The sequence below is a fragment of the Triticum urartu genome, chromosome 3A, assembly GCF_056163025.1.
Source record: "Triticum urartu cultivar PI428250 chromosome 3A, HENAU_Tu73, whole genome shotgun sequence".
In the NCBI taxonomy this organism is placed as follows: Eukaryota; Viridiplantae; Streptophyta; class Magnoliopsida; order Poales; family Poaceae; genus Triticum; species Triticum urartu.
In genome coordinates, this window is record NC_141875.1 from 739779335 (window position 1) to 739791424 (window position 12090).

A 12090-nucleotide genomic window follows, 5' to 3' on the forward strand; every position below is an offset into this window, starting at 1 on the left:
TAGTCATAGGAACATGTATAAGTCATGAAGAAAGCAATAGCAACATACTAAACGATGGGGTGCTAAGCTAATGGAATGGGTCATGTCAATCAGATCATTCAACTAATGATGTGATCCTGTTAATCAAATGACAACTCTTTGTCCATGGTTAGGAAACATAACCATCTTTGATTAACAAGCTAGTCTAGTAGAGGCATACTAGTGACACTCTATTTGTCTATGTATTCACACATGTATCATGTTTCCGGTTTAATACAATTCTAGCATGAATAATAAACTTTTATCATGATATATAAGGAAATAAATAATAACTTTATTATTGCCTCTAGGGCATATTTCCTTCAACCGCATCACCTCCGACAATGCCAAGGCATTCAAGTCCAACAAGATGTACAGGTTCATGGAGAAGTACAAGATCAAGTGGAACTACTCCACCGGCTACTACCCTCAAGCCAATGGGGCGATCGAAGCCTTTAACAAGACGGTCGGCAAGATACTCAAGAAGACGGTAACAAGGCACAAGAGAGATTGGCATGATCGTCTCTTCGAGTCCTTATGGGTGTACCGCATTACAGTCCGTACCCCAACACAGGCTACTCCATTCTCTCTCGTTTATGGGAGTGAAGCCGTACTGCCATTAGAAGTCCAGCTACCTTCTTTACGGGTGGCTCTCCAGGAAGGACTCACCCAAGATGAACAGGTACAACTTCGTTTTCAGGAGCTTGACGCCCTTGAAGAGGAGCGACTTCATGCCCTGCAAAACCTGGAGCTCTACCGCCAGAACATGGTGAGACCCTATGACAAGCTCGTCAAGCAGCGCGTATTCTGGAAAGGCGAGTTGGTCCTCGTTCTCCGTCGACCCATCGTCATCACGCACAAGACGAAGGGGAAGTTCGAGCCAAAGTGGGAAGGACCATATGTCGTCGAGCAAGTCTACGACGGGGGTGCATACTAGCTGATTGATTCTCAGGGAGTCCGGCCTATGCCTCCAATCAACGGAAGGTTCCTTAAAAAATACTTTCCTTAAAATGTTGCCTCTTTCGTTGCCTTTTTCTTTTCTTTTCTTGGGAAGACCCTATTTCAGTGGGCTATCGGATCCATGATGCACTCTTCGTTGCATGTTGTGGATATTTTCTTGGTCTCCCCAGTTTTAATGGACTCAGTCCAACACCAAAAAAACTGGCTTTCCCCTACCACATCATACTGTTGATTGAAGTTTCGGCTACCCTAGGACTTTTCGGAGGGTGGCACAATGTGTCAACTTGCAGGCAGAGTGGCTCCTACACCCACAATGCACGACACGTATCAGGCGTATGCTTTCGGAGGCAGCGGAGACGACTACTTGGGCACTTCTGAGCGCCGAGACCCCATGCCCTACATGTTTCCTGCCATGCTTCATGTTCGCAGAGACTCGCGTCCCAGGGGAGACTATAGGAAAAGATTCATGGTGGCTACCTGGCCCAATGCAAGTCGGTTCGGTACGAAGCCACATGACAACCCTGGGATACGCCACCAAAAATCTCCACATAAAATTCCTGAGGATTTTCTTAGTCCACAAAGGTGAACAGGTGCCTTCCAAGTTCTCAAGGTGGGTCTTCGAGAAGTCATGGAAGAAGAATCATCAAGAAGTGCAAGCAGAATCCACAAAAGTTCAAGCAAGTTCATGAAGTCCGCGGGCAATCAATCAATCCGCACAAAAAAAACAATCCCAAATCTCCAAGAAGCTATCAAAAAAATCACAAGAGTCCACGAAGCAGTCAAGTTGTCCCAAGCAGTAAGAGACACACTGGAAAGAAGGCGGAAGGTAGATATTCACCACCCCTCGATAAGGCATGAAGAAAAAAAAAATCGCCAAGCTATTCTCCCAAAACCATCTACCCTGAACCTACCATACCCAAGTCTCTGGATTCATGAGGCATGTACAGGGGACATGGCGAGTTGTGGGCCCCCTCCGCACGATGATGGGCTAGAATATGAATTTCTGTTGCCTCTCGGAAGCATCCCGAAACACGGCGTCTTCATACACGTACACCGAGGCTTATGTAGTTGTTGAGTCGTAATCGTCATGGTACTTCGACGATTCCTGATGACAAGTCCTTTGGTAGCCTTCTCGGATGTCACACCTATAGCTGGTGTATAACGGGAAAGCCAACATTTTAAAACCCAACCAACCTTCCTTTTCGTTTTCTTCCTCTTAGTTCACTTTGTTTTGTTGGATAGTTCTAGTTGTTGCGCTTCCCCAACATCTTTTGCAGGCAATGAAGATGTACTTCTCGGCGTTGCTGACGGCAACCCAACGTCAAACCTCTACACCAACCAACATCGCAGGCGTTGGGGGCAACCAACCCGTACGCCATGAACGTCGATGATATCCCGGCGTCAAACCTCTACACCGACCTACATCGTGTTCGCGTGGTGGCAGAAATACCCATGTGTGCATGACGGCGCCGACGGCATCCCGGCGACCAATCACCTACACCAACATGAACGGTGAGCGCCGGAAGGCGACACTTGCATGCTCCTAAGGGTGGTGCCGATGTCACTCCGGTACCCCGTCTCCAACAACAATGAAGCTTGGGGGCAATATCATCCCCTTGATCATCCATAAGGCCGATGGCGTCCCGGCATACCATCAGAATTGCCTTGCCTTACCATGGCAACGCACTATCCAAGGTGTAAGTGAGTTGTCGATGGTCTACCGACGCCTCACCTACATCATCATTGGAAGATCACGGGAGCAGTGCAATGCGCCAGTGCGGCTAGCATGAATCTGTGAAACCCTTCGATCTAGTCGGCTGACACCGCAATAGCTAGGCGGTCGCGACTAGGTCGATAAAACTTCTCCAAAATGTGGCATGGTACTGCGCTGCAGAATGGAGGTAAGCTGAGATTGCTTCATTGATCGGCGCCATAGAAGCTACATGGCCCAACAAGCTGTCTCAGAAAGCGGAAGGATCTACCCGCGTTATCTTTAAATTAAAAAAAAAACAAGGCTATAAGTAAATTGCGCCCATCGGTCGAACATTTTCACCAAGTCAAGTTTGATCGCTTCGCGCTCGAACTCAACTTGGCGAGGGGGCATTTGTTCAACGAGATTTTGTCGCGCGAAGTATCTATGAGCGCGGAAAGTTTTTTTATAATGTTTTTCCTAACTTTTCTCTTAGAATCACAGGAGGAACAAATACGATAGTGTTTTGCATGTGCACGTGAATGGGAAAGCTTCTCCATGCCTAAGTGTATCTAGCTAAAGCTCACAAGATGGCCATTACTGATTCACTAACTTTTTTTTGGACTAAAGATTCAGAAACGGATGCATGCATACATTGCATGTTAACTAGCAGGCTTAATCATGGATATATAATTAAATATTCCGGCAAGCTCTAACCACAGGATATTTAAGTGTATTAGAGGATCGGTTGCTAATCTATTGGAGAGACCGCCTGCACGCACACGTCGCTTGGGTACATTGATCAGCCGTGTATGAAGTGTGTGCCCGTGAGATAATTGGAGTACAGAGTACCAGTTGTATTCTGCACCAAGTTGGTCACGTGTAAATGCAGCGGCACGAGCCCAACTCATACATGCATGTGCCAATCAACCTAGCACGTGTGCGTATTGATGCGGCCAGCCCCATGACAGGACTAAAAAATCAGTTTACGTGTACCTTGTGTGATCGCGTTGTCGCCACCGTCGAAAGACGACTTCACTGGACTAGAAAAACTGCACCGACATCATTGGGGTTTGTCTACGCCAAGCCGTTCATTTTCAGGTGTCATGTTCTTGGCTGGAGATTACTCGGGAGCAGCCGGAGCTCTCCAACGACGCAGCCCAACCGCTAGCCCCGTCGCCCTACCATCGCAGCCTTCACAGCGCTTGGTGAACACCCCACGGTGTACAGGTCGCGACAAACAGATGGCGACGAACAGGGCCACGGTGAACAGGTTCATGGCAAAGGGTACACCGGCGTACAGGCTTGGCATCACACTCTTGGATGAGACGGCGTGGCGGAATCGGAGCTCGCTGTCGATGCAGCCCGAAACCCGCCTTTTTCATCACGGCGTACAGGTTTCGCATTACACTCTTGGAGGAGACGACATGGCGGAACCGGAGCTCGCCGACAACGCAGCCCGAGACCCGCCTTTCCCATCACGACGTACAAGTCCTTGGTGGAACCAATATCCGCAACGACGGGTCTAACACCGGTTCCTCCTTCATAAGGCCCGCATCCCCGACGAACAGGTCAATGGCATACAGATCCTTTACTGAACCGAAGATTGCAACGACGCGGTACAAGACCGGTCCCTCCTTCGAGAGGCGCACCCATCATGGCGGACAGGTCCATGGCTTCGCCGGCGCACAGGTCACTCTTTCGTGTAGTACCAGCCCAAGGCGATGCGGCCTTTGCGACACCACTTTCCACGGTCCTGTGAGGCGGCGCCTTTGCCTTGGCAAACCGCCAAATACTTGGCGTCTAGCCAAGATGAGGCGCCAACCACCCCGGCCATGACAATATGAGCGTGTGTCAGTTTATTTTACACTGGCGCCGGTCTCCCCAAACCGTTACTCCCGCAAGGCGTAGCCCCTTGAACACCCCAATGAAGCAACAGGTCATCAAGATGTCTGAGCCGACCGCGACCCATGCTACCCCAACACCAACTACTCCAACGCCCCAAAAACCGACGAGGCACGACGGCAAGGGCGGGCGTGGCCACCGCAAAGGCCACACTACTTGCGGCGCGTGTACCGACGAGGACACGGGCTCTGCCGCCGCCCACACACACCACCATCATCATGCATGGAGAACGCGAAGCGAAGACGACGAAGACGACCACGCAGCTTAATCGGAGGTATCTCGTGGAGCAACCCGCGGGAGTAATTAACCGGGAGCCTTCCGAGGCCCCGGGAACCAGGAGACCGCGATCGCGATAGTCAGGCTGGCCGCGCTAGTAGGCCACGGAGCGCACTTTTTGTTTACGGAATCTTGTAATTTTGTTTCTCCAATGAAATTAATGAAATGCTCGTTTCCCGCATCCTTTTCTTCGTGTACTACGCTACACTGGCAAGCCCGCCTCTTTTTTTTTCTTCTCTTCTTTCCCCGGCGCAAGAGAGAAATACGCTCCCCTCTTCCTTTCTCAACGGAGTCTATAGATATTTTTCTCGTGTCAAACACATGTCTTTGATCGTCCATTATTGGTATATATGTACTGCTCATTATCTGAAGAAATCGTGCATGATTCAGGATTCAGAGAATGATTGCCTCTGTATTGTGCATATCTCACATTCCAGATAGACAGGCTGAACCACTTCGCTGATTATCTGGGATCGATTCACACACAAACACACACGAAATCGCAGGATTGAAACGAAACCAAATGTTCAAACTAGATTAGTAAGCCTAGTGCGTAGAATTGGATGAATCGAGTCTGAACTGTGGTGGTAGAGTACTATGAATGGGGCTTGCATCTAGAGTCTTATTGTTCTCTTTGCTGTGGCTAAGGCAGCAACGCCTTTGAGAAAGGAAAATAAAAGGGGCAAGAGAGACTGTCAGTCTCCGCGTCTGGCATACATAGCTTTCGGATGTGAACATTTGACAAACGGCGGTAGATATTGTTGCATTATCCTTCCGTTCTATACAAGTTTGTATAGTAATCTTGTTGAATTAAGTCAGGACCTAAGCTAGGAGGACGGGCCCGTCCACCTAAGCTCCTGCCGTTGGCTCAGTGTGCGGCTGCAGGAGCTTGTTTAGTCTCACATCGCTTAGTTGAGCCCTGCTCCGGTGCTCCCCCCTAACCTAATTTCGGAGGGGTATTTTTGTCCGTGCGAATTTGTTTTTGTCCTGGCCGCCGCAGCCCAGATCCAAGCCCTGTTTAGCCCTGTATAACCCAGAACGTATACGTACAGTACCCTGGTCAGAAAAAAAACATCACACGACCCCACGTCCACGTAAGACCTGCCGAATCCAATCATTCACGCGAGCAGCTCCATCAATCTCGCGAGCATTGATGCAGCTCCATAAGTCACGTAGTAGATCTCCAGCGGCGGCTATCTCGTCGCCGGCGATCTCGTCGGACAGCGGGCGCGACAACGTCGTGAATCTCCAACGAGCGCGCACAGGTACCGCATCCCGCGTCCCCCCTCTAGTCTCGCTCGCGGCAACATCGAATGAACTGCCGCCGCCAGTGGTAGTGGTTACCTAGCGGGGCGGGTAAACTAGCTACCCGGCGGCGCATGCGATCGTGGATCTTGTTCCGGTAGTGCTGCTCCTCGTGATCTGGGTTCACGTAGCGTCGGTTGCCGTCGGCTGTGCGCACCACCGGTATCGTTATTTGATGTGGCGGCTAACCTAGGTATCTGGCGGCAGAGGTAATCACAGATCAAGCTAGGTTTTGAGATCGTGCAGTTCCTCGCGATTGAAAGTGATCACGACGGGTGCCATGGCCATCTTCCTTACCAAGTTGGGCAGATCTGAACGGCCTCGGTTGCGGTTGTTTACATAACATCCGTGATCATTTGCTATGTGTTTTATATTTCATCATTGATAATGTTTGCGCATGTGATGATACATAATATTGGTTGTAGGAAATGGCGGACGAGGAGTTAACTGATATCATGGTAGACATGGAGTTTGGAGAACTGATAAAAGACTGGATAGAAGATTGGTTAGATGATGAAAATTCAGATCGTGAAGATCGGTCAGAGAATGGGAACGAATGGGACGATCTTAATGTGAGTGGCATTGTCATGTTGTAATTTTTTGGTGGCATCCGACAACATTAAATCTTTGTGTTGAAAATTTATAGATCGATGAGCTTGATGATGATCAGGAAAACAACTCGGAGCTCTCGAATGAAGATTACATTAGTCAGGTACGTAAGTGAAATTTTTTGTTGGCATGCAAATTGAATTTCTTCTGGAATATTATATGATAAGTAATTATGTATTTGTGTTGTATTTTCAGTTCATTTCCGAATGTCATAATGCGTACGACTATTACGGTGAATCCGACGCGGAGACAGGCCTTAACGACGAATCATTAGATGCACCTGGTTCTGGGGAGTCCGAGTCGTCGGTCATCATGAGTGAGGTATGTGTGTAATCAATGTTCTATGGAAGTAAGTAATGTTAAACCTTAGAAATCTGTTTTCATGGTTGTGGTTTGATTGTGTAGGTGACACAAGATGATGGGGCAAAGAATGTCCAAGATACTGCCAGTGCAGATGATAAGAGGGATATGTTCATGCAGATAATGGAAATGACCTTTACGTCTCACGATGCTGCGTATGATTTCTACAACAGCTATGCTAGAGATAATGGTTTCAGCATTAGAAAGAATAAGGTCAGGTATAGCAAAATAGAGTCACGTCATATGCGTTATAGGCGGTTTGTTTGTTTAAGACAAGGGAAACGTGACATCAAGTTGCTAACCGAGGAAGGACACATCCGTAGGTTCAGAGCCGAGACACACTGCTTTTGCGAAGCGCACCTGACCGTCAAGCTTGACCAAAAGCGTGGGGTTTGGTATGTTGAAAGTTTTGAGGACAAGCATAGCCATATGTTGGCAGGACCGGACGAGGTACCTTTTATTTGGTCCCACAGAAAAATCAAAGAGTACCAGAAGCATGAGATAATGTCCATGGGAGCTGCATGGATTAGAATTTACGACATGATGGATTGCTTCATCAGCAAACATGTATGGTATGGCGGTGTTGGTTTTACCAGGCGTGAAATATACAACCTTTGCGCCAAGGAGAAGAGGAAGCTGCTTTCAAAAGGTGATGCTGCCACAGCCATAGGCATCATGGCCAGTAGGAAACAGAGGGATCCTAGCTTCTTTTTCGAGTACAGGCTAGATAAGGAAGGACATTTGAATAGGATGTTCTGGTGCGACTCCCAGTCTCGTCATGACTATGAGGACTTCGGCGACGTGCTTGTATTTGACAGCACGTACAAGATGAACCGCTATGGTATGCCATTCATACCTTTTGTTGGTATTAACAATCACCGGAAGACCACTGTTTTTGGTTGTGCCATAGTTTCGGACGAGACCGAGGAGACATACGTGTGGCTTCTGCAGACTTTTTTGAGGTCCATGTGTCTAAAGATGCCTAAGAGTGTTATCACAGACGCCGACGCTGCGATGATCAAGGCAATTCGCGAAGTCTTGCCAGACGTGTGGCACCGTATATGTACGTGGCACATAGAGAAAAATATAAAGATTCACCTCAGTCACAAGTCCTTGAAGGAGTTCCGAACTCTTCTGTACTACAGCACGTCCACGGCAACGTTTGAGGAGAGATGGCACCCATTTTCCAAAAGATGGCAGTCGGAAAAAACTGTAACATGGTTGAGGCGGATGTATAAGAAGAGGAGACTGTGGGCCACGGCATATCTAACTGAGGGGTTTTGGCTTGGCATGAAAAGCAACCAGCGGAGTGAAAGCCTGAACTCATGCCTTCACCTCCACCTAGACGGTGAAATGACCCTGGTGGATATGATTTTGCACTATGAGAACGCCGTTGTGCGTATTCGTGAAAACGAGGCACGAGATGACTGCACCGCCTCACAGAGTTTACCGGTGCCAGGTACTAGCTCGAGGGAACTTGAGATAGCTGCTTCTCACGTCTTCACTCCAGCAAACTTCTATATGTTGCAAGATGATCTTAGAAAAATTGACGGCATGGAGATTGTAGAAATTAAGCTGGGAGACGGATCACAGCAGTACATCGTGGCCTGGAAGAATAACCGGAAGCGCCATTTTTGGGTGGAGTATACACCAGTAAATTCCGCAGAAACTATAAGGTGCAGCTGCAGAAGAATGATTCGAAAGGGTCTACCTTGCAAGCACATATTCCATGTACTGAAGCACTTGAACATATCTGAAATACCAAAGTGTTTAGTTCTTATTCGGTTCAGGAAAGAAGCAAGGTTGGGACTGCCCGCGAGGCGCACAAGCGATATGTTGGAATTTGGTTGGACTGGGGTCGGGGAAAGAATGAAATATAGCCAGGTCAGTGTGTTAGCGTCTGAAGCTATGCATGCGGCATGCAAACACCCTGCTTTGTGGGATCAGTTACAGGAGAGTTTGAAGGCTGTGATAGCTAAGAGTTATGAGTATGATTTGCTACAGGAAATTTTTTTGAAGAAAACAAATGGCATCAGTAAGTGTGCAGTTGAATATGTGGACAATGGTGAAGGCAACATGATTGAGGTTAAAGATCCTATGAAAGTGTCAAGCAAAGGTGCAACAAAGGCAGATGAGAGCCACCCTGTCTTGAAAAATGGTAGACCACTCTCTTTTGATGAGTTGAAAACCCGGTGCGATGCTTGCAAATTGGTAGGACACACTAGACGTAGCAAGAAATAGAAACTAAATGAGAAGTAAGTGTTTGTATGCATTGTGGATTATTAAAGTTTGTATCATTCATTAACTTAGCTTGTCTTCTATCAGGTGCAGAAAAGTGGAGAAGGAATAAGAGTAGAACACTTGCTTCAATTATTTACTGTGTTAATCGACCGGCTCATACTTTGGCTAAGGTAGCTGTAGGCGCTTGTGTTTCTTCGGTTTGGAGGCATTGGCCCCGTGATTGTATCTTTGGTGTATTAGCAGACGAGATCCCAGTCTTTGTTTAAATAAAGTAAGTTGTTTCCCTGTAAACAAAAATCAAAAAAATTCTTTACTGTGTAATGACCGGGGCTGTGTAATGACCGGGGCGGGAGGTAGAAAGAATATTATTGTACATTTCCCCTACCCACGTCCTAAATGCCATTAAATAAGTAACTGTACCACTCTCCTCCCCACCACACACTCACCCACCTCCAACGGGCGCCGGTTCGAACTCCCCTCTTATCCCCACCTACAGTAGATCGAGAATACCCTCGCCGGCGACCGCTGCAGCCGCCTCCATGGAGAGAAGCCTCGGCTGACAGAGAGCGACGATGGACCTCGCCGGTGATGACGAGGGGTGGCGCGCGCAGTTGACGGAGGTGTGCGGCTGGTTCCCCAGCACGGAGATGTTGGTCAACCACGCGCGTGGCCTCGTCAAAGTCCTCACCGATGCCGAGAGGAAGCGCGCCTTCACCTACGGCCGCGGCGTCCCGCCGGCTGTCCTACTCGTGTGGGCAATGCGAGAGGCCACGCTGAGCGACTCCCCTGTTCAGCGCACAAGGTGGTGGATGTACCGCTCCGCCACCATGACGCTGCGGCCAGATTCAGCACGCGTCGCATCGAGGGCGGACCGTGTAGACGTCGAGCTCGCTGTCCCTGTGCCCGTCAACCCGGACTACTAGGTCCGCCATGTGTCAAAGCCAGTGCTGCCGTTGGACCATGAGGAGGGCAAGGAGGACGTTGTGCAGATGGTAGCGCCGGTCCCCGTCGAGGGTGGCAAGACAATGCCCATCGACGTCGAGCTCCTTCCCCTCCTCCCTGACATAGTGAAGGTGGAAGAAGAGGTGGTGGCTCAGGATGAGGTGGCGCAGCTGTCCAACAAAACGGTGGTCAAGAAGAAGGCTTCTCCGTGTGTGGTGCGCCGCTCACGCCGCCTCAAATTTCTGAAGAAGTGAAGATGGGCACAGTTGCTGAAGGAGGAGGAAGCTGCTGATTATCTTGAGTTAGGTATGCTGTTATATGTTTCAGCATATAAGTTAACATTATTTTGGGTTTGATGTTGGTTAGGTATGCTTTTATATGTAAGCATATAAGTTATGCAATCGGTACGGTTTGATCGGGTTCTTTGTGGCTGAAGAACTGAATATCTACTGCTCACCCTAAGTGCCAAGTTCAGTTAAATTTCTGAATATTGAATATGTATTGTTGCTTTGCTTCAGTGTTGCATGTAAGCTGCTAGATGTTGCTCCTATGTTGCAACAAGACAATGAACTAGTCTGCTACATAAATCAGTAGTGTTGCTAGGTGATGTGCCCATGTGCATCACATACCAAATATAGAACATGCCAAAAGTGCATTGTCTGTTAAATACAGGACATGCCAAAAGTGCATTGTCTGCCAAATATAGAACATGCCAAAAGTGCACTGTGTACCAATCATGATGGCCCCATGTTATTTATGCTGCAATCTCTGTTACACTTTGCCCATAAACTGAATAGCAAATAATTTAGCATCATTTCATCATGTCAAATACAATGATGTCAATAACTTTATGAACAATCTACTTGCTAACTATGACAGCAATCATAATGGCAAGCAGGCCAAGATACAGAAAACCTCCAAATCATAAAATCCTATCCGTATAGAGCAATATCTCCTTGTGCATCTTAACCATTGCCCTCTTTTCTTTCTCATTCCTTTTAATTTCAGCTTCATATTTTGTAATCTTAGTCTCTAGTTTCTTGTTCTTCATGGCAAGATACTTAATGACTGACTTTGCTTTGCTATCCCACTCCCCATCAACCCATTCAACATACTCAGAAGTGATATCATCCTAAATAAATCATGAGCAATTCAAGTCATTTTATAACTGAACTTGTCGCTGCAAGCGTTAAACACTGAACTTTTTTGCAGCTTGACCGCAATAGCAGTACTAGTTTGAAGATCATGCTCAGTAGACTAACCTCAAACACACATCCCCCGAGTGCGCTGCCAAAATTGTCTGCATCTATGCAGACACGGCCACTAGGAGTTTCCTGATGACCACATAGATGGAGCTTGTCATGGCCACAGGTGATGAATTATGGGCGATAATGCTGGGATGTAAAGAACAACGGTAAAGAACTTACCTTTTTGCCACCAAAGTGTAGGACTGAAGAAACCCTAGCCGTGGGTTCTCCCGGCCCGCCGCCGCCCACGAAACCCCCGTCCCCTATTCCACTAGATCCGCTGCCGCTGCCTCCTGTGCCACTGAATCCGGCCCACCTTCTTGCAGGACCCAGGGTTCAACCTAACTTGCGGTCGCCACCGCTCTTCTCGCCGCAGCCGCCGCCGCCCGACGCCCAGCTCGCTGTCATGCTTTCGCCATCGAGATTTGGAGGCGCAAATAGAGAGGGAGGGCTAGGGATTTGGAAAGGGAAACGAGAAAAGGGGAAAGATCGATGTGAACCTGGCAAAATGGGCTGGTGTAGCGCTGCCGGGAAGAT

The 12090-nt window shown here is 48.2% G+C and overlaps 1 protein-coding gene across 1 annotated transcript; it reads left to right on the top strand.

Moving 5' to 3' along the window:
• The first annotated feature begins 6582 nt into the window (after window positions 1–6582).
• LOC147982523 (protein FAR1-RELATED SEQUENCE 5-like) lies at window positions 6583–9473 on the top strand. Its single transcript, XM_087516327.1, has 5 exons — window positions 6583–6726; window positions 6801–6866; window positions 6959–7084; window positions 7169–9315; window positions 9449–9473. Exons 1-5 carry the CDS (start codon window positions 6583–6585, stop codon window positions 9471–9473), a joined length of 2508 nt encoding a protein of 835 aa, XP_087372453.1.
• The last annotated feature ends 2617 nt before the right edge of the window (window positions 9474–12090 follow it).